The sequence below is a fragment of the Nerophis lumbriciformis genome, linkage group LG25 (genome assembly GCF_033978685.3).
Source record: "Nerophis lumbriciformis linkage group LG25, RoL_Nlum_v2.1, whole genome shotgun sequence".
NCBI lineage: Eukaryota > Metazoa > Chordata > Actinopteri > Syngnathiformes > Syngnathidae > Nerophis > Nerophis lumbriciformis.
In genome coordinates this window covers 23169303-23196802 of record NC_084572.2, presented here as the reverse complement: position 1 = coordinate 23196802, position 27500 = coordinate 23169303, and the positions used below count along the sequence as shown (strand labels likewise).

Below are 27500 nucleotides of genomic sequence, written 5' to 3'. Positions count from 1 at the left end.
CAATAGTAATTTTAGTGTAACTCATGACACTGTTTAAAGATGACATGTCAGCTGACTTCACGCGCCCTCTGGATTGACTGACGCTACTGCGCGGCAAAAAAGAAATCAGCGCAAGGACAAGCAATCAGCTGCTCCTGTTGTGGCTGGCAGCAGATGGCAGCAGACTGATGCAGTATCGACGCAAAATACCTTCTTTCTGTCATGTGGGGGTCGCATCTTTCTGCGGGGTCATTCTTCCAAGATGCAGACGGACAACTCCGGACAAAACGTGAAGGTAGGATATGATTTAATCTTCGTAAATCATAACACATACAAAAAACAGGAAGCAAACGAAAGGGCTGCGTGCCGATCACACGGGAAGCTAAAGTACAAACTTTGCACAGGAATCACGAAACATAGAAACAAGAAATAACCCTATGTGCCTGTTGCATACAGCAAACAACAAAGCCAGACAGAGTGTGGCGAGCAACGTGAATAAATAGCTCTCTGATTAGTGCCTGGCAGCAGGTGAACGTGCCAAACACTAACCAGAGGCAGGTGAAACCAATCAGTACCCATGGTGACCAAAACATACCCAGGAGTGCACAAAACAGGAACTGAGAGAGTCCAAAACTAACAGAACATGACTAAACAAAACATGATCCGGGCCACGGATCTTGACACTTTCGTTTTAAATTACTACTCAATGGGTAAAATAACGAAACGGTAAGATGCACAGACATAAGTCAACATGACCATCTTTGTAGCAATTGGTTGACAATGCTCGCGATGCGCACCCTGGACTCCATTGTAAGACTGTGTGTTTCTACAGTTATGTTTGTTCTATTTGATTTTATGCTTAAATCTTCCATGTTCACATTGGTTAGTTAAGTTTGTAGTTATGTTACCTTTAATTCAGCTATTATGGTCATTTTGACAGTTTTGTTTATATCATAATTGTAAAATTTTAATGATCCATCTCCCAAGGGAGGCGTTTGGGTGGTATCCTGACCAGATGCCCGAACCACCTCATCTGGCTCCTCTCGATGTGGAGGAGCAGCGGCTTTACTTTGAGCTCCCCGCGGATGGCAGAGCTTCTCACCCTATCTCTAAGGGAGAGACCAGCCACCCGGCGGAGGAAACTCATTTCGGCCGCTTGTACCTGTGATCTTGTCCTTTCGGTCATAACCCAAAGCTCATGACCATAGGTGTGGATGGGAACGTAGATCGACCGGTAAATTGAGAGCTTTGCCTTGCGGCTCAGCTTCTTCTTCACCACAACGGATCGATACAGCGTCCGCATTACTGAAGACGCCGCACCGATCCGCCTGTCGATCTCACGGTCCACTCTTCCCCCACTCGTGAGCAAGACTCCTAAGTACTTGAACTCCTCCACTTGGGGCAAGATCTCCTCCCTAACTTGGAGATGGCACGCCACCCTTTCCTGGGCGAGAACCATGGACTCGGACTTGGAGGTGCTGATTCTCATCTCAGTCGCTTCACACTCGGCTGCGAACCGATCCAGTGAAAGCTGAAGATCCTGGCCAGTTGAAGCCATCAGGACCACATCATCTGCAAAAATCAGAGACCTAATCCTGCAGCCACCAAACCGGATCCCCTCAACGCCCTGACTGCGCCTTGAAATTCTGTCCATAAAAGTTATGAACAGAATCTGTGACAAAGGGTAGCCTTGGTGGAGTCCAACCCTCACTGAAAACAGGTCTGACTCACTGCGGACCAAGCTCTGCCACTGATCATACAGGGAGCGGACCGCAACAGTTCGATATCCCATACTCTCTGAGCACTCCCCACAGGACTTTCCGGGGGACACGGTCGAATGCCTTCTCCAAGTCCACAAAGCACATGTAGACTGGTTGGGCAAACTCCCATGCACCTTCAAGGACCCTGCTGAGAGTATAGAGCTGGTCTACTGTTCCACGACCAGGACGAAAACCACACTGTTCCTCCTGGATCCGAGGTTCGACTATCCGGCGTAGCCTCCTCTCCAGTACACCTGAATAGACCTTACCGGGAAGGCTGAGGAGTGTGATCCCACGATAGTTGGAACACACTCTCCGGTTCCCCTTCTTAAAGAGAGGATTGAGGAGGTCTTTTATAAGCCCATGCCTCCCTTTGTTCTTTGCCACAATGTCTTGTTGCTTCTTGCATTTCCAGCCTCATGCCCAAGCCTTTTCTCGTCTTGCTTTGAGTATCCTGATCCTGAATTCTCCTGTTGGTATTTTGAGTTTCATTTTCTCCTCTTAAGCAGAGTGATTTTTGGTTACCGGTATATAGTTTTGCAGTCGAAGTGGTGAGTTTCAGTTTATTCTTACAGTTCCTCCTTTTCCTCGATTTTTGAGTTAATTTTTGTTAACTATTTTTCTAGATCAGAAGTAGTGAAGAAGTTTTATAGCCCATTGTTTCTCCCTCCTTTTCGAGCGTTTTTCGGTTATTGTTAAATTTCATAGTTATATTCCGCGTTGAGTATAGTTAGAGCAGGGGTCACCAACCTTTTTGAAACCAAGAGCTACTTCTTGGGTACTGATTAATGCAAAGGGCTACCAGTTTGATACACACTTAAATAAATTGCCAGAAATAGCCAAATTGCTCAATTTACCTTTAACTCTGTTATTATTAATAATTAATGATATTTATCTTTGTGGAAACACTGATCATCTTAATGATTTCTCACAATAAATATATATAGAAACAGATAAATATCAATATGCAACACTTTATTTTTATATTTTCTCTAAGTGCACATTTTTCAAATTGAACATTTTCAAATGATCACTTCTAAGACAGTCTTGTGAAATCACAATATCCCATTTCAACTAGCAAGCCACTAACATTTTTTAACAAATCATGAATTACTTTGCACCATGTTTGTACTAATAATAACTCATGTAAAATACAAAAGTCAACTCTCAAATTTTTAAATAAATCATGTCACACTTTGAACTGGACACCAAATCTGTTATCTGTTTATTTGTCGGTTAGTGAAGACCAAGTCTTTAAAATATTTTCTTGGATTTTTAAATTCTATTTGAGTTTTGTCTCTCTTAGAATTAAAAATGTCGAGCAAAGCGAGACCAGCTTGCTAGTAAATAAATACAATTAAAAAAATAGAGGCAGCTCACTGGTAAGTGCTGCTATTTGAGCTATTTTTAGAACAAGCCAGCGGGCTACTCATCTGGTCCTTACGGGCTACCTGGTGCCCGCGCATTGGTGACCCCTGAGTTACAGATTGATATTTTTGGTTTCCTCCTTTCGGAGTGATTTTCGGTTGTTCCCTTTTTGTGGAACCTTTTCGCCTAGTTGTCAGATTATAGCCTGTTGTTGTATTGCCCTGACTCTGGAGGTGAAAAGTAACATTCAAAATAAAAGCCTGCCGTATTGTTCTCCACTCTGCATCTGAGTCCTATTTTTGATCAAGTCCTGAAACCTTGTGACAGTTTTAGTCCCATGTTTGCTTTTTCTCCGCCTGTGGTATTTGAGTTCCTTTCCTGTGCGCTCATTTTGATGTACTCACTTCCTCCCGCATTTCCTGTTGATGAGATCATTCGCTATTGCTCTGCCTACTGCAGCAGCAGTCTTAACGGCATTTTGCGGTTTTCTTCTCTCTCTCGCTTCTGTTCATCTTTTGGCTTTCTGGAGGTAAGTTTGTTTTATTTTTGAACCACAACTGACTAGTTTGCCGACCCGGTTGCGACGGGCCTGATTAGGGCCATACCCAAAACACTAAAACTGTTAGGAATTGGTAGAGTGGATCCCAAGGATGCAGAGACTTATTGTGTACAATAGCTCTTCCTTTTATTTAGGAGGAAGCACAAAGTAGCAAAATAAAGGCGATGGTGGTATACACAACAAAACACACCATGTAAAAAAACTACTACGAGAGATAACACACAAACTAAAAGCGCTAGACAAGGCTAGGAAAAAATACTTCATGAAAGAAGTTAATATAAAACAAAGTACAAACTAAAAACGCTAGACGAGGCTAGGAAAACATACTTCATGAAAGAAGTAAATAGATAAACAAAGTACAAAATGAAAACGCTAGACAAGGCTAGGAAATATACAGGCAAACCTGATATGAAGGGCACACGACGAACTAGTGAGTTCTCTGGCAAGATAAACAGGTAGCAAGCAGTAACAAAGTTCCGGCGCTCACAGGCCGTCAGCAGCCAGGTTAAATAGGCTGCTCCTAATTAATGTCAGGTGTGTGCTGCTGCCTCGCACCAGCTGCACTCCATACTGAGGATGAGAGAGAGAGTGAACATTGTGTGCAAACAACAACAGAAATGAACAAGGAGATTTCAGATTACCACAGTACACCCCCCTCAACGGACGCCTCCTGGCGGCCTACCTGGTTTGTCTGGAAATCGAACGTAAAATTCCTTGATCAAGTCCTTGTCAATTATAAGCGATCTAGAAATCCATGACCGCTCCTCCGGGCCGTACCCCTCCCAGTCTACCAGGTATTGGAAACCCCTGCCCCTTCTTCTCACATCTAAGATGGTGTTTACTGTAAATGCTGGGTGACCTTCAACCAGCCTGGGTGGAGGAGGCGGTACCTCAGGAGGACTGAGCGGGCTGGATGCGACAGGCTTGATGCGGGACACGTGAAAAACAGGATGGCACTTGAGAGATTTTGGGAGATGGAGCCTGACTGCAACACGATTGATGATCTTGACAATGGGGTATGGTCCAATGAACCTGGGAGCCAGTTTCTTAGAGTCGGTGGCCAATGGTAGGTCCCGGGACGATAACCAGACCTTCTGTCCCAACTGGTAGTGTGGGGCTGGTGTGCGATGGCGGTTGGCTAAGAGTTGGTTCCTGGCCGATGTTCTTCTTAACGCCGCCCTGGTGTTACGCCAAGCTTGATGAGCCCGGCGCAGGTGTGCCGTTACGGATGGAACGTCAGCATTGGGTTGGGTAGAAGAAAAAACTGGGGGTTGGAAACCATAGGCGACGTGAAATGGAGACAGGCCGGTGGCGGAGCTAATGAGGGAATTGTGAGCGTATTCGATCCATGGGAGATTCTCAGACCAGGTTGAGGGTTGCTGATGACATGTGCACCTGATGGCCGCCTCCAGGTCTTGGTTGGTCCGCTCGGTCTGTCCATTGCTCTGAGGGTGGTAGCCGGAGGATAGGCTAGGGGAGGCCCCCAGAGACTTGCAGAATGCCCTCCAGACAGCCGAGGAAAACTGTGGCCCTCTGTCGGATACCACATCAGTGGGGATGCCGTGCAGCCGGAAAGCATGGAGCACTAGTAGTTGGGCTGTTTCCAGAGCTGAAGGCAGCTTGGGGAGGGCCACGAAGTGGGCCATCTTTGAGAACCGGTCCACAATGGTCAAGACCGTGTCATTTCCCTCGGAAGAGGGCAGTCCTGTGACAAAGTCCACAGCTATGTGTGACCACGGGCGGGAGGGGATGGGTAATGGGTGTAACAGTCCTGCTGGAGCCTGGTGGGATGCCTTGTTCCGGGCGCAGATCCGACATGCTGCCACAAACGCCTTTGTATCTGCAAGAATGGACGGCCACCAAAAACGCTGGGAGAGGACAAAACTGGTGCGACGAATACCTGGATGGCAAGCGATCTTCGACCCATGTGCCCAATCCAGAACGTTGGAACAAAGCCGAGGAACCACAAATAACCGACCTGGTGGGCAGCCCCGAGGAGATGTGTCCGACTTCAGGGCCTCCAAGACTTGCCGCTCGATGTCCCACTGGAGTCCCCCAATGATGTGGGTATGGGGAACAATTGGTTCCTGTGAAGAATTCTCAAAGGACGAAGAGTAGAGACGGGACAGGGCATCGGGCTTCCCATTCTGAGAACCAGGTCGGAAAGTGATGATAAAATTGAAACGGGTCAGAAATAGTGCCCACCTGGCTTGGCGGGGGTTCAGTCTCTGTGCAGTCCTTAAGTAGGACAGGTTCTTGTGGTCCGTGTAGATGATGAATGGTAGCTCCGCCCCTTCCAGCCAATGTCTCCACTCCTGAAGGGCCCAGATGACCGCCAGGAGCTCCCTGTTGCCAATGTCATAATTTCTCTCAGCAGGGGATAGGCGACGAGAGAAGAAAGCACAGGGGTGCAACTTCTGGTCGGAGATAGATTGCTGGGAGAGTACGGCCCCTACACCTGAATCAGAAGCGTCCACCTCAACAAAAAATTGGAGAGAACGGTCAGGGTAACAAAGAACAGGAGCCGAAGTAAACAATCTTTTCAGCCTCAAGAACGCGGAATTGGCTTCGGGTGTCCATTCAAACAGAACCTTAGTAGAGGTTAGCCTCGTAAGTGGCTCAGCGACACGACTAAAATTACGAATAAATCGCCGATAAAAATTAGAGAAGCCCAAGAATCTCTGAAGGGGCTTCTTGGAAACTGGAGTGGGCCAATCTACTACTGCTTTTACCTTAGCAGGGTCCGGTCTGAGTCTACCCTCCTCAATGATAAATCCTAAGAAGGGAATGGAGGAAGAGTGAAACTCGCATTTTTCCGCTTTGACGAACAGTTTATTCTCGAGCAATCGTTGAAGGACTAATCGAACCTGCTGCACATGTTCGTCAAATGTTGATGAATAAATTAATATATCGTCCAGGTAAACAAAGAGAAACCGACCTGTCATGTCCCGAAAAATGTCATTAATGAAACCCTGAAAAACACCAGGTGCATTTGTAAGTCCAAAAGGCATGACTAAATACTCAAAATGTCCGAGAGGGGTGTTGAATGCGGTCTTCCATTCATCCCCCTCTCTGATGCGAACTAGATGGTACGCGTTACGTAGATCGAGTTTAGTAAAAAACTTTGCAGACTGTAAGGGAGTAAAAGCAGAATCAAGGAGGGGAAGAGGATACTTATTCTTGACAGTAATCTGATTAAGAGCACGGTAGTCTATACAAGGCCGTAGGGACTTGTCCTTCTTTTCGACAAAAAAAAATCCAGCAGCTACCGGTGCAGTAGAAGGACGAATGAGGCCTGCAGCTCGTGATGTGTTTATGTATTCTTCTAGTGCTTTGAGTTCGGTATTAGACACCTTGTACAAACGGGTCGATGGTAAAGCCGCGCCGGCTAGCAAATCGATACCACAATCGTAGGGTCGGTGGGGGGGAAGTGAGAGTGCTCTATCCTTGCTAAATACCGCTTTTAAATCATGGTTGTTTGTGGGCACGTTTGTTAAGTCTATGTTCTCTATAACGGAGGTAGGTGGCGGTGTGTGGGATCCTGCTGCGGAACGAAGACAATGTATGTGGCAGGTCACACTCCAATTAATAATGGCCGAGCGAGGCCAGTCTATGTGCGGGTTATGCTTATGTAGCCAGGTTATCCCCAAAATGACAGGCGCGGACCGTGATGGCACGATAAAAAAAATTATTTTCTCACAATGATTACCAGACAAGCGCAGGTTGAGCGGGAGGGTCTGGTGGGTTATACTGGCTAATAGGCGCCCATCTAGAGAATACACCCTCTTGGGCACATACAGTTTTACAACTGGAATCTTATGGAGTCTCATGAACTCAAAGTCCAAAAAGTTATCATCTGCTCCTGAGTCAATGAGAGCGCAAATGTCTATTTGTTGGTTAGACCAAGAAAAAGTACCTTTTAGCTGCATTCTGCCTGCGGCCGACGAAGGAGAACGGCGACCTCTGGTGGACGTGTCCTCTGGTGAGTGAGGGCGCACTCTTGGCCGTGCGGCGGGGCCCGGCAGTTCCTTGCAGCGGGAGATGAGGTGATCAGCGGCCCCACAGTATAGGCAGAGTTGGAGGCGAAAACGGCGTTCCCTCTCGGCAGTGGTGAGTCGACGACCTCCCAGTTGCATCGGCTCATCTATCTGCCCCGAAGGAGAGGTGTCTTCGGGAACGAATTGCTCAGTTTTGCAGATGGCAGGTCTAGCAGGTGCTGATTGGCTGCTAGGTGGGGCTTGTCTCCCTCGTCGATCCCGCCTCTCCTCCAATAGGCGGAAGTCGATTTGCACCGCCAGTTCGATGAGATCATCCAGGTTCGTCAGGAGTGACAGCGGGATCATCATGTGACGAATCTCGTCCGCGAGACCCAGGAAGAAAGCGTCCAACAGCGCCGAGGGACCCCAGTCACAGTCGGCGGCCATGGTGCGGAACTCGATCGCGTAATCTGCGACCCGTCGTGAACCCTGTTGCAGCCGAAAAAGGGATCTCGCTGCCTCTCTACCTGGGAGTCGTCGTTGGAAGATTTGCTTCATGGCTTTGGAAAAGTTCGCATATGTGGAGCTGGAGGTGGTCTGACGGTTCCATTCAGCAGTCGCCCAGGTGCCCGCACGGCCAGACAGGTGGGAGATAACAAACGCTACCTTAGCCCGCTCAGAGGTGAAAGCGGAAGCGTTTAGCTCGAAATGTAGTTCACACTGAGTCAGGAATTGTCTTACGTCTTCCCTTTCTCCGGAAAAACGTTCGGGTCGGGATAGCCGTATGTTGCTGGTACTTGCGGGTTGTGTAGGCTGGGCGGATGTCTGGTCAGGCACGGTGGTCGAGGTGGGTACAACAGTGGCTAGCAACATGTTGACTCGCTCCAACATGGTGTCTTGACGCTCCGACAGTCCCTGTAGACCTCGGCTCAGGTGGTCTAGCTGGTCCCCCTGCTGGTTGATCCGTTGAGCCTGGCCTTGTAATGCTCTTTTCCAGGCATCTGTCTCTGCGGGTTCCATAGTTTGGCCGGAACTTTTCTGTTAGGAATTGGTAGGGTGGATCCCAAGGATGCAGAGACTTATTGTGTACAATAGCTCTTCCTTTTATTTAGGAGGAAGCACAAAGTAGCAAAATAAAGGCGATGGTGGTATACACAACAAAACACACCATGTAAAAAAACTACTACGAGAGATAACACACAAACTAAAAGCGCTAGACAAGGCTAGGAAAAAATACTTCATGAAAGAAGTTAATATAAAACAAAGTACAAACTAAAAACGCTAGACGAGGCTAGGAAAACATACTTCATGAAAGAAGTAAATAGATAAAGTACAAAATGAAAACGCTAGACAAGGCTAGGAAATATACAGGCAAACCTGATATGAAGGGCACACGACGAACTAGTGAGTTCTCTGGCAAGATAAACAGGTAGCAAGCAGTAACAAAGTTCCGGCGCTCACAGGCCGTCAGCAGCCAGGTTAAATAGGCTGCTCCTAATTAATGTCAGGTGTGTGCTGCTGCCTCGCACCAGCTGCACTCCATACTGAGGATGAGAGAGAGAGTGAACATTGTGTGCAAACAACAACAGAAATGAACAAGGAGATTTCAGATTACCACAAAAACGTGCTAAAAAAGTGAGGTGGTTCTGGGGTTGGAGTGTTTGCATCATCTCTATGATTGTTTACCAAAGGCTTTCCTTCCCACTGTCCAAAAACACATACAATAGGTTTAGGTTTAGGTTCCAGCTCACAGTGAAGCGATAGGAAATAGAACTAGATGATGCAATTCCTGAAGGAATTGCGTGTGAATTCTCCAATGCTGAAGTTGAAGTGAGATGCTAACAGAATGTAGTATGAATGTAAGAATTGTTTGAATGTTGGAATGGTTTGGTTGTTTAAGAGCTGACGTTGAACTGAAATGCTAATGGAATGTAGGATGAATGTAGAAATGGTTTAAATGTTGAAATCGTTTAAACGCTGAAATGGTTTGAATGTTGCAATGGTTTGAATGTTGAAGAGTTAGAATTTCCAGGAAAACCGAAATTTGGTTTGGAACTTGGGAAAGTGTTAGTTTGAATGTCCAGGATGAGTGGAATGTGTTAATGTTGGAATGGTTTGAATAGGTTGAAAAATGTGGGAATTGTGCAACTTGGAAAAATGTCCCAGTCATTTCAATGGGAACTTCCTGGAAATTTGGGAAAAGCAATATCTTTTTAAAAATGAGTAGGAGCACAAATGTCCTAAATGAGCTGAATTGGTTGGTGTTAGAATTGTTTAAATCGGGCAATAAATGTTGAAGTAGTAAATGGTATTAGGGAATTTTGGGAAAATTTTGAATTTTTTTTAACTTGGAAAAAGGGTAGTTTGAATTTCCAGAATAGTGGAATGTGTTGAAGGTGGAATGGTTTGAAGAATGTGGGAATTGTGGAAGTTTGAAAAATGGCCAATTCATTTTGAATGGGGAAAATGCAAAACAAAAAAAGGAATTATGGCAATGGGATGTTTTTTAGAATTGTTGAAGTAGAGCACACAATTCCTCAACAGGCTGAATATTTTGAAGTTGGAACAGTTTGAATCCGATGAAACATGTGGAAGTTGTGGAACTTTGAAGAATGTCCCATTGATTTCAATGGGAATATTAAAGCTGCAAGCAGCATTGGTCGGGCCCGCATATTTGGCAGGTGCTAGTCCTAAGTGTCCCAATACTTTTGTCCAGTTTTAGTAGTAAGTGTCCCAATACTTTTGTCAAGTTGTAGTCCTAAGTGTCCCAAAACATTTGTCCAGTTTTAGTCCTAAGTGTCCCAATACTTTTGTCCAGTGGTAGTTCTATGTGTCCCAATACTTTTGTCAAGTTTTAGTCCCAAGTGGCCCAATACTTTTGTCAAGTTTTAGTCCTAAGTGTCCCAATACTTTTGTCCAGTGGTAATCCGAAGTGTCCCAATATTTATGTCAAGTTGTAGTCAAGTGTCCCAATACTTTTGTCAAGTTTTAGTCCCAAGTGGCCCAAAACTTTTGTCAAGTTGTAGTCCTATGTGTCCCAATACTTTTGTCCAGTTTTAGTCCCAAGTGGCCCAATACTTATGTCAAGTTGTAGTCCTAAGTGTCCCAATACTTTTGTCCAGTGTAAGTGTCCCAATACTTTTGTCCAGTTTTCGTCCTAAGTGTCCCAATACTTTAGTCAATTTCTGGTCGTAAGTGTCCCAAAACTTTTGTCCAGTTTTAGTCCTAAGTGTCCCAATACTTTTGTCCAGTGTAAGTGTCCCAATACTTTTGTCAAGTGGTAGTCCCAAGTGTCTCAATACTTTTGTCCAGTTTTAGTCCCAAGTGTCCCAATACTTTTGTCAAGTTGTAGTCCTAAGTGTCCCAATACTTTTGTCCAGTGTAGGTGTCCCATTACTTTTGTCCAGAGGTAGTCCTAAGTGTACCAATACTTTTGTCAAGTTTAGGTGTAAGTGTCCCAATACTTTTATCCAGTGTAAGTGTCCCAATACTTTTGTCAAGTGGTAGTCCTAAGTGTCCCAATACTTTTGTCAAGTTGTAGTCCTAAGTGTCCCAATACCTTTGTCCAGTGAAAGTGTCCCAAAACTTTTGTCCAGTGGTAGTCCTAAGTGTCCCAATACTTTTGTCTACTTTTAGTCCGAAGTGTCCCAATACTTTAGTTCAGTGGTAGTCCTAAGTGTCCCAATACTTTTGTCAAGTTGTAGTCCTAAGTGTCCCAATACTTTTGTCCAGTGTAAGTGTCCCAATACTTTTGTCCAGTTTTCGTCATAAGAGTCCCAATACTTTTGTCCAGTGGTAGTCACAAGTGTCCCAATACTTTTGTCAAGTTGTAGTCCCAAGTGTCCCAATACTTTTGTCCAGTTTGCGTCCTAAGTGTCCCAATACTTTTGTCCAGTGGTAGTCATAAGTGTCCCAATACTTTTGTCTACTTTTAGTCCGAAGTGTCCCAATACTTTTGTCTACTTTTAGTCCGAAGTGTCCCAATACTTTTGTCAAGTGTAAGTGTCCCAATACTTTTGTCCAGTGGTAGTCTTAAGTGTCCCAAAACCTTTGTCTACTTTTAGTCAGAATTGTCCCAATACTTTTGTCTAGTGTACCTACCTTGTCTGCATTGTGTGGGCACGCTGGTGCTTCCTGCTTTTAAGCAGCCATCTTAAAAAAACAGCAGCGCAGCAGCATCAGTGCAGCGGGTCTTTGAAGGGTCATAAAATCAAAACCAGAGCAGGTATTGTCTTGGCAGAACAATATTGTTCTGGCTTCTCAGGAGCCACATTATTTCGGAGTCTTTGAAATTTACCCAAAGTACTTTGCGCAAGTCTGCCATTGTACCGGTAGTCTGAATAATAATACGCTCATTTGTTTCTATCAAAACTGTGTGTAATGTTAGAGTGGAACATTTTTTTTAAATATGCTTGTTAAATAAAACCTCTGCTGTTTTTAACGACTTAGGCCTACTACGCTACCGTGTTTTAATGTCGGTCATTACGTTGGTACTTGGAGAGCCAAGTTTTTTCCTGAGGTGGTAATTGGTGAAAAAAGTTTTAGAACAAATATAGACCACAAGGACATACTTGCCAACCCTCCCAGATTTTCCGGGAGACTTCCGAAATTCAGCGCCTCTCCCTAAAACCTCCCGGGACAAATTTTCTCCCGAAAATCTCCCGAAATTCAGGCGGACCTGAGTGACGTGTCGACAGCCTGTTTTCACGTCCGCTTTCCCACAATATAAACAGCGTGCCTGCCCAATCACGTTATAACTGTAGAATGATCGAGGGCGAGTTCTTGGTTTCTTATGTGGGTTTATTGTTAGGCAGTTTCATTAACGTCCTCCCAGCGCGGCAACAACACACAACAACAGCAGTCACGTTTTCGTCTACCGTAAAGCAGTTCGTCTGCCTTAAACAGCAATGTTGTGACACTCTTAAACAGGAAAATACTGCCATCTACTGTACATGCATATGTGACATTAACATCTACAGCTTTTAGAGAATGCAGTGCACAACTGCGCACACAACAAGGAGACGAAGCAGAATGCATCATCAGAGAGGGTGTTCTGCATGGTTAGAAAAATAGTGACAGAGAATAGAACAAGGATGGACAATTCAACCCTTAACTCAATGAGTAGATGAGTGTTATGTGTGTGTATATGTGTAAATAAATGAACACTGAAATTCAAGTATATCTCATATATATACAGGTAAAAGCCAGTAAATTAGAATATTTTGAAAAACTTGATTTATTTCAGTAATTGCATTCAAAAGGTGTAACTTGTACATTATATTTATTCATTGCACACAGACTGATGCATTCAAATGTTTATTTCATTTAATTTTGATGATTTGAAGTGGCAACAAATGAAAATCCAAAATTCCGTGTGTCACAAAATTAGAATATTACTTAAGGCTAATACAAAAAAGGGATTTTTAGAAATGTTGGCCAACTGAAAAGTATGAAAATGAAAAATATGAGCATGTACAATACTTAATACTTGGTTGGAGCTCCTTTTGCCTCAATTACTGCGTTAATGCGGCGTGGCATGGAGTCGATGAGTTTCTGGCACTGCTCAGGTGTTATGAGAGCCCAGGTTGCTCTGATAGTGGCCTTCAACTCTTCTGCGTTTTTGGGTCTGGCATTCTGCATCTTCCTTTTCACAATACCCCACAGATTTTCTATGGGGCTAAGGTCAGGGGAGTTGGCGGGCCAATTTAGAACAGAAATACCATGGTCCGTAAACCAGGCACGGGTAGATTTTGCGCTGTGTGCAGGCGCCAAGTCCTGTTGGAACTTGAAATCTCCATCTCCATAGAGCAGGTCAGCAGCAGGAAGCATGAAGTGCTCTAAAACTTGCTGGTAGACGGCTGCGTTGACCCTGGATCTCAGGAAACAGAGTGGACCGACACCAGCAGATGACATGGCACCCCAAACCATCACCCAACCATGCAAATTTTGCATTTCCTTTGGAAATCGAGGTCCCAGAGTCTGGAGGAAGACAGGAGAGGCACAGGATCCACGTTGCCTGAAGTGTAGTGTAAAGTTTCCACCATCAGTGATGGTTTGGGGTGCCATGTCATCTGCTGGTGTCGGTCCACTCTGTTTCCTGAGATCCAGGGTCAACGCAGCCGTCTACCAGCAAGTTTTAGAGCACTTCATGCTTCCTGCTGCTGACCTGCTCTATGGAGATGGAGATTTCAAGTTCCAACAGGACTTGGCGCCTGCACACAGCGCAAAATCTACCCGTGCCTGGTTTACGGACCATGGTATTTCTGTTCTAAATTGGCCCGCCAACTCCCCTGACCTTAGCCCCATAGAAAATCTGTGGGGTATTGTGAAAAGGAAGATGCAGAATGCCAGACCCAAAAACGCAGAAGAGTTGAAGGCCACTATCAGAGCAACCTGGGCTCTCATAACACCTGAGCAGTGCCAGAAACTCATCGACTCCATGCCACGCCGCATTAACGCAGTAATTGAGGCAAAAGGAGCTCCAACCAAGTATTGAGTATTGTACATGCTCATATTTTTCATTTTCATACTTTTCAGTTGGCCAACATTTCTAAAAATCCCTTTTTTGTATTAGCCTTAGGTAATATTCTAATTTTGTGACACACGGAATTTTGGATTTTCATTTGTTGCCACTTCAAATCATCAAAATTAAATGAAATAAACATTTGAATGCATCAGTCTGTGTGCAATGAATAAATATAATGTACAAGTTACACCTTTTGAATGCAATTACTGAAATAAATCAAGTTTTTCAAAATATTCTAATTTACTGGCTTTTACCTGTATATATATATATATATAGCTAGCTAGAATTCACTGAAAGTCAAGTATGTCTTATATATATATATATATATGAAATACTTGACTTGGTGAATTCTAGCTGTAAATATACCCCCGGAGGTCTCAAGGTTGGCAAGTATGCACAAGGACGAGTTTTAAATGTGGAAAAAACCCATAAAATGACCCCTTTTAAGGCGTCAGAGAGTGAGGTTTACCATATACTCTTGCACAGCTACTTATGCTCTTTAATCATTCTAAAAGATAAATCAATGTTGTTGTGCATAATATTCAAGAGTGACTAACAAATACGCACATTTTGTCTTTTGAGCTCGGTAAACCATTTGTACTGTGACTGGTGAGTGAGGAGTGAAAGTAAGATTCACATGGAATTGGTCAAAAAGAAACTTAAGTTTGAGTATAAAGGCAGATGTCATGTTTCTAGAAGACTGCAGAAGGCTGACTGGCGTGAAGACACACTGAACACCAACGAGACACCATCAAGCACAGGTGAGTGGATTGGAACAGATCTTTCTCTAATTTGAATTAATCCATTTCTACAACAATACCTCTGCTGGCTCAGTGTAGAATGCCATTCATAGTTGCCATTTCTTAGTTTATTTAAATGGTTTAGTTGCTGTTTGCATGTGTGAAATATCAATGACTATACTGCCAAAAAAGAGCTGACAAAATATAAGCTAAAAAGACTGGATTTGAGGGAAAAAAATATTTAAAGCTGTCCATGTAGCCAGTTAATTTCACTTGATAAGACATCCTAAATTAAGATTTGTACCTCTAGGACTGAGCAGAAATAAGCATTTTATTCTGAAAACAAGCATTATTCAACCTTCCCTTTTTAAACGAAGCATCCTTGGCATGAAGCAGAATCTCTGAAGAAGATGTTCTATGTGGGGAAAACCAAAATATCTCTTTTGAATAGTTAATTTCAATGTTTTTAAACCAGGATAGACCAAATATAATCATCCATGCTAAATTTAAGATTAGGATGTAAAGTCAATGACTAAAAATAAGTAACTAAGTTTTAGAAATGATTGATTGATTGAAACTTTTATTAGTAGATTGCACAGTACAGTCCATATTCCGTACAATTGACCACTAAATGGTAACACCCCAATAAGTTTTTCAACTTGTTTAAGTCGGGGTCCACGTTAATCAGTTCATGGTAACATTTGAAATCTTGGCAAGGGGCAAAACATTTACAGTGTCAGCTGGAAATTATTTCATACCTGGGGAAAAAAACAAAAAATGTTATTTTGCAAATATATCATACTTAATTAGGCAAGGACTAACATACTTTTGAAAGGTGCGTATTTATTTAGTAATGTTTTGTTTGAAAATGATATGCTTTATAGACATTTTAGCAACATAGTGTACGTGTTGTAATGTAAACCACTACAGTCGCTCCTCTCCACGTCGCAAATATTGCGGCTTTACCATTTTTTGGGATCATTTTTAAAAACGTATTCTGTACATTTTTGGTCCGAAATTAAACATTTTCATACTCAACGAGTATTATTGGCGACGAACCAATCAAAGCGTGCTTTTCAGTAACGTGGACACTTTTTTTTGGCTCAAGGGCTGGACTTCTCCCTTCACTATTATTCTCATTTTGTAAATTCCAGAGACCAGGTGTCCTCTACAGTAGACATTTGATTTTGGTCGGCTTATTTTGTCAGAGTTACAGTAGCACTCTGCTATTTTTAAGGCAAAAAAAACAAAAAACAAGTCTCTCACAAGTTTTTTTAACTGAACTCATGGGCCACCAGTTGAATAGCCCAAATAATGAATACGGGAGGACCTAAAATAGAACCTTGAGGAACACCACTAGTTTAACTAAAGAAGTTGAACAAATGACTACTAGACTGCATCTGAAGTAAACAAACTACTGCAACACTTTAGTTACGTAAATCACATTATGAAAAAAAGGGGTCGCCTCAGGTCTGTCAATCACAAGTTTGGGCCCCCATGTTCAATATTGGCTTGCAAGATTAAAATGTCACTGCAGGGATCTCCCAATATTGTAACCAGTGACGTGCAGTCACTAGAGGCAGAAAATGTAAAAAGAAAAAAATATATATTAAATTGTTAAATGTATCCAGTGATTATACTATAAAGTTATTTTCCATTTAACTTCACCAGTTTTAGATTATTTTTATTCAAAATCGCTGAATTTTCACATTTTCCGTTCAAATACTGAGAAGAGACGGTGCGGTGAACAGCAGCCAGTCGAGGCACGTCACTCAGTGCCTCAACATGGACTGACTCGGCTAACTGCTGGCCTGCTGTGTAGTGAGACCGTATTGCTATATGAATTATATTATACATTTCCATAGTTTAGTTAGCTGAGGTATATAATGTACAGTGTATTTTGTCAACAACTGTATGTGTGTAACGTATTTCTTGTGCTGAGCGATCATAAAACGGCTGCAAAAGACGCACTGGCTGAGGCCGCCGTAGAATGCACGGCAACCCCTGATGGGAGTGTTATATCAACTAAAGCCCACACTTAAACTTTCCACGTGCAAGATTGAATCTATTTAAAAAAGTTATTTCATAAGAAGCCAAAAAGTGCAAAAACAATAATGTTCGTGTTGGAGGAGTTGTGAATGACTGCAGGGCCACAACATTAGGTACACCTGCAGTCTGCAGGTGTACCTAATTCACAACTCCTCCAATACGAACATTATTGTTTTTGCACTTTTTGGCTTCTTATTAAATAACTTTTGTAACCTATTTTTATGGGCTTTCCTATTTGTGATGTTAAGTTCCTGTTATGCACTGTTATACAGTATATGCCTTGAGCTCTTATTTTGAAGGCGCTAAGAGCGGAAGTGACGACACGGAGTGGAGCGGAAGTTTTTGAAAGAAGGTAAATAAAGTGGTACTCGTGTAAACTGGAGCCTCCGTGTTTGTTATTTTGTAGTTTCATACAGTATAGGCAACATTTATAAACCCTCGGTTACACTTTTTTAAATAGATTCAATCTTGCACGTGGAAAGTTGAAGTGAGGGCTTTAGTTGATATAACACTCCCATCAGGGGGTTCATTAATCCAGCACAACAGCGGCGCATTTATAAGTAAAGGTAAGACCATAATAACGTTTTTTTATTAAATGTGCTTTTTTGTGTGCTACAGTTTGTATGTGTAAAGTTAAAGTTAAGTTAAAGTACCAATGATTGTCACACACACACTAGGTGTAATGAAATTTGTCCTCTGCATTTGACCCATCCCCTTGATCACCCCCTGGGAGGTGAGGGGAGCAGTGGGCAGCAACGGCACCGCGCCTGGGAATCATTTTTGGTGATTTAACCCCCAATTCCAACCCTTGATGCTGAGTGCCAAGCAGGGAAGAATGCTGGTATGAGCTTTTAAACATAACCCGTTAACTGCTGCCAATCAAATGGTGAATAAGATACTCTTTAGGGTTCATATGTTTGTAAATCTGACTGTGATGAAGTCAGTGCCTCACCAGCTGTTGGAATAATTGTTTGTAAGTTATCACAAAAGAAATGTTGTATTATGAATGCTGTATTTCAAATGTTGTATTATGAATGCTGTATTTCGAGGCCTAACAAAAGGATGAAGTCTCGGGAAACGCCACTGTGAGTTCAGCACGGACAGATGGCAGGATGTGCTCAACTCCTGGAGGAACTCTCTTTGAAGTGTTAAACGAACTCTCTTTGAAGTAATTCACAAACTCTCTTCCAACTATTTGGTCAACGCTATTTACGACACGCTGCCCTCTTGAAGTCACTGTGGACAGGAGACGGGAGGGGTTGTCCATTGTCCTCCAACTCTCTTCCAACTATTTGGTCAACGCTATTTACGACACGCTGCCCTCTTGAAGTCACTGTGGACAGGAGACGGGAGGGGTTGTCCATTGTCCTCCAACTCTCTTCCAACTATTTGGTCAACGCTATTTACGAGACGCTGCCCTCTTGAAGTCACTGTGGACAGGAGACGGGAGTGGTTGTCCATTGTCCTCCAACACCTGCCCCAGCTGGATCCAGGAAGAGCCAAGCCCGAGAAGTCCTCTTCTTGGACTTCAAAGCGACCAAAAACAATGACTGTTTTACATACCTCCCCATTCCTATTGTGACATATGTTGGTGCGTGAACATGGAACATCTGAATTAAAAGAGGAGACGAGAACCTTCTTCGTCAGAGCGTGCTAAGACACTGTAAGAGGTTACAGGTTGAAGCCGTCTCTCCTCAATTGAGTCCAAATTGAATTCTGTCTCTGTTTGATTCCTTGCCTTTTGTCTTGTGTAACAGATGTCCTGTATTTGAACCTGACATCTAATTGGTCCTTCGAGCCGGATTCCAACACGTCTGACGATTCCAGCATGAGTGAGTGAAACCAGAGGACCATGGCAACCAAATCCTGATTGAGGAACTGCTTTTTCTTCATTTCGGGCTGGAATTGAAAGACTGACGGAAAATCCGAGGACAACAGGAAGGAAGGGTAGAGAGCAGTGAGTACGTTTTAAATTGACGAAGAAAGAAACGACTGAGAGAAAGCGTGTGACTGAGGGTTACGACGCATAGACAAACCCTGTAAATTCTAGGCTCTAACAGGTAAAACAAACCCTGTAAATCCTAGGTTCTAACAGGTAAAAAGGCCAAATTAGAGGGACGTCGGAGTCCAACGTCCGTGAGTATTAAAATTTTAAATAAAAACTGAATTAAGATAAAAACTGAAGAGGCAAAAAGACTGCAGGTAAACGGAACCGCGAAAACTGGAATCCGTAATATCCATAAACAAACATACTAGGGGGTGTCGGAGCCCACAATAATTTGAAATATCCGTGAACCATTATCCTGGGGACGTCGGAGTCCAACAGACCTAAAAGGGTCTATTCAGAATAAAAAACTGAATTTTGTCCGTGAAAAAACAATAACCTGGAGAGCGACGGGATCCTCATGTAATAAACATTGAAATTTCCGTAGATCAATATACTGAAAGGTGTGAATGTGAGAGTGTGTGGGAGTAATCGCCATTAGGCTATCACTCCATATTAAAGTTGTGAGAAGTAAATAGTGGGTTATTGTGGATGCTCTAGGCAAGACACCTCCACTGGGGAACCATCTCCAGTAGAAGCGACGTGTACCACAATAATAAATTAAACCACTATCTTACAACAAAAACAAAAGTAATCCTTATAAGTTTTCGGCTCTGTAGGGGGCGACGGATTACTCCAAATTTACAAAATGGGGAAAGGGACAAGTAAACCAAAGGTTAGTCCAAAAGACGAGTTAAAATGTAAAGACTGGAAAGCGGTAGAAATAACAAACCCAGATTTACTGAAATTTCTCGATGACTGGATATCAAAACATAAATTTACCGGATGCCTCAAAGTAGGTGATATTCTAAAGTTGCGAGAATCAATAATAGAAAAATGCGGAAGTAACAGAAAAAAGCTAGCCAGAATGGGGTGGGACCACACGGGGTGCTGGATGAGAATGGCTCAAAATAGAGAAGACGGAGAAAGACAGAAAAAAAAGGAAGAGCAGGAAGAAAGGAAAATAAAAGGAAGAGAAGAGGCAAAAGAAAGGGCTAAGAGAGAAAAAAAGCTAATGTTTCATAGAACAGAAGATTATGAAACAGGGCCAGTTAGGAAAAAGCAAATAGGAGAATAATCTCAAAGTGCTAACGTGAGAGAAAAGTAAAAATAAATGAAGAAATAGGGAAAAATCAATAATAAGAATTAATGCAAAATGAAATAAACTAATGCGAGAGAGAGAGATAGATAATGGGGGTATTGAAATAAGAGATGAAGAAAAGGTAGACTGAAGATATACATGTATGTTTGGATATATAAAGAGCGCTTTTATATATACAAATATATATATGTATAATTAAATAATGGAACAAATAAAAACCTAGATTAATAACTATAATAAGAGTTGAGAGGTATAGTATGATAAAATGATAAAGTGGGCTACATGTTTATTAGCTGAGGGAAGAAAAAAAAAAAAAGGAGAGAAGCTCAAGTGTTGCTGACCTTTGCCCTAAGAAGTGCACTCACGCCCTCACACACCACCTTGTGTGTGTGTGTGTGTGTGTGTGTGTGTGTGTGTGTGTGCGTGGCGCAGTGGGGGAGGTGTGGAAGTGAATTTATTACATGTAAATTTAAAGTAGGTTTAACTTTGAAGTGTAGTATAACATTCTTAAGTTAGATTATGTTTTAGACATTTGCAACACCATACATCTGAGTGTTGAGCTAAGATAAGATAAGGACATAACATAGAATAAATAAGGACCAATATATTGAGACAAGCAATGAAAGGAATAAAAAGAAATTATGAGGATGATGTTGAACAAAAAAGACATCTATGTATGTCCAGACAATAAACCAATCTTACAAAGAAAAATCGGTATAAGTGAGCAGCAATATTGAGCCAAGGTTGAACTGATGGCTCAACAGGAGGGATATGAATGCCCTTATACAGAAGTACTATACTTCCTATAGTTTAATTCTTATAAAAAAAATTGTATAAAACATCTATGCAATTAACTAAATAAGAGTGAAGGAAAACATTATTGTCTGGTCATAGTAGATGCATTTTCAAAGTAGTTAGAAATATTTCCTAAAGGAAAAGCAGATGTGCTGACAGTAGCAAAAGCATTATGCAAATATTTAGTAAAAATGTACATTAACATTACAAGTACAACAGGACTAACACCATTTGAAAGATAGTGGAAAGACCAACCTGGGTACACTTAGTACATTGTAAAAAGGTCATTTCTGTTGAATTATCCAATAAGGAAAGGGAAGCCAAGTCTAGTGATAGTGTGGACACACACGATAACTAGAGTTGAGCCAAACCACTGACCTTAGTAGAGGAGTGAATCAGCAGAAATGACACCCCAATGGCTCAGACGGTCCTGAAACATATGGGTTAACGATATTGGTACTGGTCGGCCCTGCCCCCCTAACATGGTTCACTTGGGAATCTGAGGAAAATGTAGAACTCAGGAAACAAAATGATACTGCACCCATAGTAAACCCAAACCACTGGCAGAATCAAGAAGTAAAATACACTCACAGAGGAGGTCGTATTAGAAGACGGGCAATGGGAGGATTCGGAGTAACCCCATTAGTGAAAAAAATGCCAGAAAACCCATGCCAGAAAAACAGTAATGGGAAAAAGTATTTGGGATTGTATTTAAAAAGGTCATATAATGGAAAAAAAGTATTTGGAATTGTATTTGTGTTATCAAAGGGACATGTTAACTAGCACACTACAAATTCCACTGTGACAAAGTTGTAAGCATACCATTTGATGGTGTGTCAAAGTTTGATAATAATTGGTTCCTGTTTTGGTAATTAATTTGTTCCTTATGGCGGAGCAAGTGGGAAAGGCTACAAAAACTGATTGTGTTGTATGTATAAGCCCAGACAATTACTCAAGATGAGTCAAAAAAAGTTGAATTGAAGTAATGAGCAAAACAAAATTGACCCTGTAGCTAAAGAGACAAAACAGAAACCAATATTTGATAAATATGTGAAAAAAGCTAATTATACCTGCATTAACATGCAAGGCTCTGTACAACAGTTAGGAAACGTATCATCAGATAACTGCATACACATAGTAAAAGTATCAATATTTGTACAAGAATTGTTAACACGCCTGAACAGTTTGATATCTGAACATTGGAAAATAATTAGACATGATGTAAACTGGCAAAGTGTTGTAGATCCAACTTATATTGATGGGTGTCCAAGAGGTGTATCTGACGACTATAAATTGGTAAATCAAGTTGCAGCTGAATTTGAATCATCCGTCTACTGGTGGTGTACGATTAACAAGAATGTTGACAGAATAAACTATGTCCACTACAACGTACAGAGATTGGGAAATTGGACACAGGCCGGACTTGAAGCAGTCGCTGATCAACTCGCCGCCACCTCCCTTATGGCCTTTCAAAACCGTATGGCGCTGGACATGTTGTTAGCGGAAAGAGGGGGTGTGTGCGCAATATTTGGTGAACAGTGTTGCACGTTCATACCAAACAACACCGATGCAGAAGGTAGCCTGACCAAAGCACTGGAAGGCCTTCGCACCCTCAACGGTAAAATGAAAGAGCACTCAGGCATAGATACATCTATGTGGGATGGGTGGATGGACGGTTTCGGCAAATACAAGTCTTTGGTATCATCAATTCTAGTATCTATGGCCGTGTTTGTAGCAATACTGACGTTGTGTGGATGTTGTTGTATTCCCTGTCTGCGTTCTCTGCTTAACCGTCTGATTACCACAGCGATTAGCCCAGCAGATGATAAAGCTGTTCAGATGCACTTCCTGGCGGACGATAAGGAAGATGAATCTGATGATGGGGATACCTACCTGGATGGTGTTCCTGATCTGTTTCCAGACCCAGTAACGATGAGAAAAATTGATGTTGAACTCTGAGTGTAAACATAACTTGGCCCTAGGAAAATGAACCATTAACTGAAAATCGCAAGAAGAAGTTATTGGGGATGAAGAGAATCTGGGGAGGTTTTTGCGATAAACAGGGGGGAAATGTTGGAATAATTGTTTGTAAGTTATCACAAAAGAAATGTTGTATTATGAATGCTGTATTTCAAATGTTGTATTATGAATGCTGTATTTCGAGGCCTAACAAAAGGATGAAGTCTCGGGAAACGCCACTGTGAGTTCAGCACGGACAGATGGCAGGATGTGCTCAACTCCTGGAGGAACTCTCTTTGAAGTGTTAAACGAACTCTCTTTGAAGTAATTCACAAACTCTCTTCCAACTATTTGGTCAACGCTATTTACGACACGCTGCCCTCTTGAAGTCACTGTGGACAGGAGACGGGAGGGGTTGTCCATTGTCCTCCAACTCTCTTCCAACTATTTGGTCAACGCTATTTACGACACGCTGCCCTCTTGAAGTCACTGTGGACAGGAGACGGGAGGGGTTGTCCATTGTCCTCCAACTCTCTTCCAACTATTTGGTCAACGCTATTTACGAGACGCTGCCCTCTTGAAGTCACTGTGGACAGGAGACGGGAGGGGTTGTCCATTGTCCTCCAACACCTGCCCCAGCTGGATCCAGGAAGAGCCAAGCCCGAGAAGTCCTCTTCTTGGACTTCAAAGCGACCAAAAACAATGACTGTTTTACATACCTCCCCATTCCTATTGTGACATATGTTGGTGCGTGAACATGGAACATCTGAATTAAAAGAGGAGACGAGAACCTGCTTCGTCAGAGCGTGCTAAGACACTGTAAGAGGTTACAGGTTGAAGCCGTCTCTCCTCAATTGAGTCCAAATTGAATTCTGTCTCTGTTTGATTCCTTGCCTTTTGTCTTGTGTAACAGATGTCCTGTATTTGAACCTGACACCAGCCATCAACCTCACCGCACATCACTGCAGTCAAGGGTACTTCTGCATGGCCACAGTGGGACTGAAGATCAAACTGAGATGGGGGGGGGGGAAAACAACTCTACCATGTAGTACGGTAGTTATTTGTCCTCAAGATCACAACAGGTGTATCTTAATGGCAGCTTGTCTAATAGCAGAAGTTTGGATTGTGGTGTTCCACAGGAAAGTTTACTTTTTTCTATATTCACCGGGCGTGCAAGATCGGTTCTTTATGCTGATGATGCAACCTTATATCATGCTGCACCATCATGCAGTGTACTTAATGTAGTATTGAGTGAGGAACTAAAAGCTGTGCATGACTGGACAGTATGTAACAGACTTGTCCTTAACATCTCAAAAACAAAATGTATTATATTGGGGAATAGGCAAGGGTTATCTTGTGACCCAAAGTTGGATCTGAGGCTAGGTATCTCAACAGAAGTGCAAAGCTCCTTGGTGTGATGCTGGACTGCACTCTATCCTGGTCAAATCATATCAGTGATATAGTTACAAAGATGGGAAGGGCTGTTGGTGTTTCCAGGAAATGTGCCGCTTTTGTTGATCCACCTCTTCTTTGTCAGATTGTAAAGAGTTTAGTCTTGTGTCATCTTGACTATTGTTCTACAGTCTGGGCGTCTCCTGCAAGTGGTGAGATCAGTAAGCTCCAGATTGTCCAGAATAGGGCAGTAAGGCTGGTTCTTGGTTGTTCACTAAGAACCAATGTGAACCAAATGCATGCTTCTCTTTCCTGGCTAACAGTGCAGAACAGGTTGTCAGCTAATACTCATATATTGTTCAAATCAGTGACCAGTAGTAAAACTCCTGCTTTTCTCATGGCCCAAATAGTTCACAGTAGCACTATGCACAATCACAATACCAGGGCGTCCAGTGAGGGGCATTTTATACTCCCTCGTCCCAGGAAGAATGCTTTGCAGAAATCTTTTATTTATAGATCTTTATCGCTCTGGAATAACCTGCCTCGAATTCTCACCGGCATTGAAAGTAAACAGGTTTTTAAAAAGAGAGTACCGTATTTTTCGGAGTATAAGTCGCACCTGCCAAAAATGCATCATAATGAAGGGAAAAAAACATATTAAGTCGCACTTGAGCCCGGCCAAACAGTGAAAAAAACTGCGACTTATAGTCCGAAAAATACGGTAATATTTTATCTGAGTCTTTAAATTAGTCTGCTCGTTGATGATTTGTTTGGTTTTATATTGTGTAGTTATATTTATATGGTAATTATTATTCTGTGACTGTAAATTGTTTGCTTGTTTTCTTATTGATGCTTTTATTTTTTTTCTGTATTGTGTAGTTATAATGATATGCTTTTACTTGTAATTGTATTGAATTGTGGACCCCAGGAAGACTAGTGGGTTGTTGAGGCAACCAGCTAATGGGGATCCTTGATAAAAATCAAATCAAACCACATGACCCATGCTGCCCCATTTTATGCTCTAGCTATAAATTATTGAATCCTACTTTGCGAAAATTCCTCTATTGCTGTAAAATAGGACGAATTTTTTTTTTGTTGCTTAATGCTAACTATTTATGGGTGAATAAAAACTTTGCACTTATGTCTCCTGTTTAACTGATATGCAAATGTGATCGTCATATTCACATAGATTTCTTCTATTTTTTTCCATGACTGTGTTAAGCTATACAAACTGCACCCGGTTGTTTCCTGCTAGAGGTGGGCAAGACTACAAAGGACAATGTGTAAGAACTGCTTTTTTTAACATTGAAGATTGCATCCCTTTTAATGACATCTAGTCGAATGAAGACTTTTAAAAAAAAATTTTTAGCTCACAGTGCTCTTGTTGGGGCTCAAACAACTGGTGCAGGATCAGATACATCTCGGCAGGACAACAAAGGTCTCAGAGGTAATAAATAAAAACATCCACTTGCTCCGTGAGGAGTGTGAATGCACCTGTGTGCTATCACTGCCACCCACATGCTTCCGTGTTGTGTCTTTTTAAAAAGGTGTGGCGGCGTCTCACGACATGGCACGAACAGATCTGGGCAGAATGAACCACTACAAGTCCATCATTATCCACGTGGGAAATGCAAATAGAGTTGATCCTGCCATCATTGCTGGCATCATCTCCAGAGAATCCAGGGCTGGGAAAGCACTGGACTGGAATGGCTGTGGAGACCATGGCAACGCCTTCGGCCTCATGCAGGTTGGTATAAATAAATTGTTATTAGTGGTGGGGCTCAATATGTAAGGAGTTGTGGATTAAAAACTTGTGTGAACCGCCGCTCCTCGTAAGGAGTTGTGGATTAAAAACTTGTGTGAACCGCCGCTCCTCAGTCCTGGTAGCACTCATGCAGCCTGAGAGCATGATGCTACATGTTTGACTGTAATCACTCGGGCTGGTTTTAACTAAAGACTTTCATCATTACATTTTGACCATCATCGACGATCAGTCGAATCTATAGCCATTTAAAAAAAGAAGAAAAAAAAGAAAAGAGAAACAAGGAGTTGGGGACTAATGTTTTTTTGGTTTGGTTACGGCTAGGGATGTCCGATAATGGCTTTTTGCCGATATCCGATATTACGATATTGACCAAACCCTTAATTACTGATACCGATATCAACCGATATATACAGTCGTGGAATTAACACATTATTGTGCCTAATTTGGACAACCAGGTATGGTGAAGATAAGGTCCTTTTTAAAAATAAATAAATAAATAAAATAACATAAATAAATTCTTGAATAAAAAAGAAAGTAAAACAATATAAAAACAGAGAAACTAGTAATTAATGAAAATTAGTAAAATTAACTGTTAAAGGTTAGTACTATTAGTGGACCAGCAGCACGCACAATCATGTGTGCTTACGAACTGTATCCCTTGCAGACTGTATTGATATATAATGTAGGAACCAGAATATTAATAACAGAAAGAAACAACCCTTTTGTGTGAATGAGTGTAAATGGGGGAGGAAGGTTTTTTGGGTTGGTGTATTAATTGTAAGTGTATTTTTTTATGTTGATTTAATACAAAAAAATAAATAAAAAAATAAAAAACCGATACCGATAATTTCCGATATTACATTTTATAGCATTTATCGTCCGATAATATCGGCAGGCCGATATTATCGGACATCTTTAGTTACGGCCGACAAACAATTTTGCTCAATAAAATGAGCAATATAATTCCTATCATGCTTAAAGCGTCTCGAAAGACGTTAGAAAAATTAAAACAGTCACTCACAGAGCTGCATTGCAAAGACATACAGAAAAAAATGTCGTGTTTTTCTTGTCTGGAGTTTTGTGCCGAACATAGATTTGCAGATTTGAATAATGCTCGCATCGGTGTTCGTTCTGACAGCAGTTTTTATTTTACAGTAGGTTTAGTCAGTCTTTTAACAAAAAGGCAATTTAGTTTTAGTCATATTTCAGTCAACTAAACAGATTACATTTTAGTCTAGTTTTAGCTTACTAAAATTACAGTAAATTTTTGTCGACTAAAATATAATAAATATTTTTATCTTTGAAGCTGTCATGTACTGTAGGTCGACTATTTGGCCAATTATGTCTCAACGAAAATATTACTGCTCTATAGGAGTTTGTAAAAAACAAAACAACACTTTCAACGCCAGTGCATGGAAATATGTCTACATGTATTATGGTCATATGAAGAAACAAACTATTTATTTTATATTGTGTAGAACTACA

At 42.0% G+C, this 27500-nt stretch overlaps 1 protein-coding gene across 5 annotated transcripts in view; it reads left to right on the top strand.

The window, feature by feature from the left end:
• The first annotated feature begins 3560 nt into the window (after positions 1 to 3560).
• The window catches only part of LOC133621685 (lysozyme g-like), a 28520-nt gene continuing 4580 nt past the window's right edge, over positions 3561 to 27500 (top strand). Inside the window, exons 1-6 of one of the 5 annotated variants that reach the window (XM_061983948.2) lie at positions 14871 to 14930; positions 18716 to 18915; positions 23772 to 23832; positions 25473 to 25533; positions 25620 to 25697; positions 25798 to 25997. In XM_061983948.2, coding sequence (XP_061839932.1) covers positions 25530 to 25533; positions 25620 to 25697; positions 25798 to 25997 — 282 coding nt within the window. In that variant the 5' untranslated portion in view covers positions 14871 to 14930; positions 18716 to 18915; positions 23772 to 23832; positions 25473 to 25529. Of the gene's footprint in view, positions 3641 to 14865; positions 14931 to 18715; positions 18916 to 23771; positions 23833 to 25472; positions 25534 to 25619; positions 25698 to 25797; positions 25998 to 27500 lie in introns of those variants that run through there. The other 4 variants (XM_061983943.1, XM_061983945.2, XM_061983944.1 and 1 more) reach the window with 4 other exon arrangements.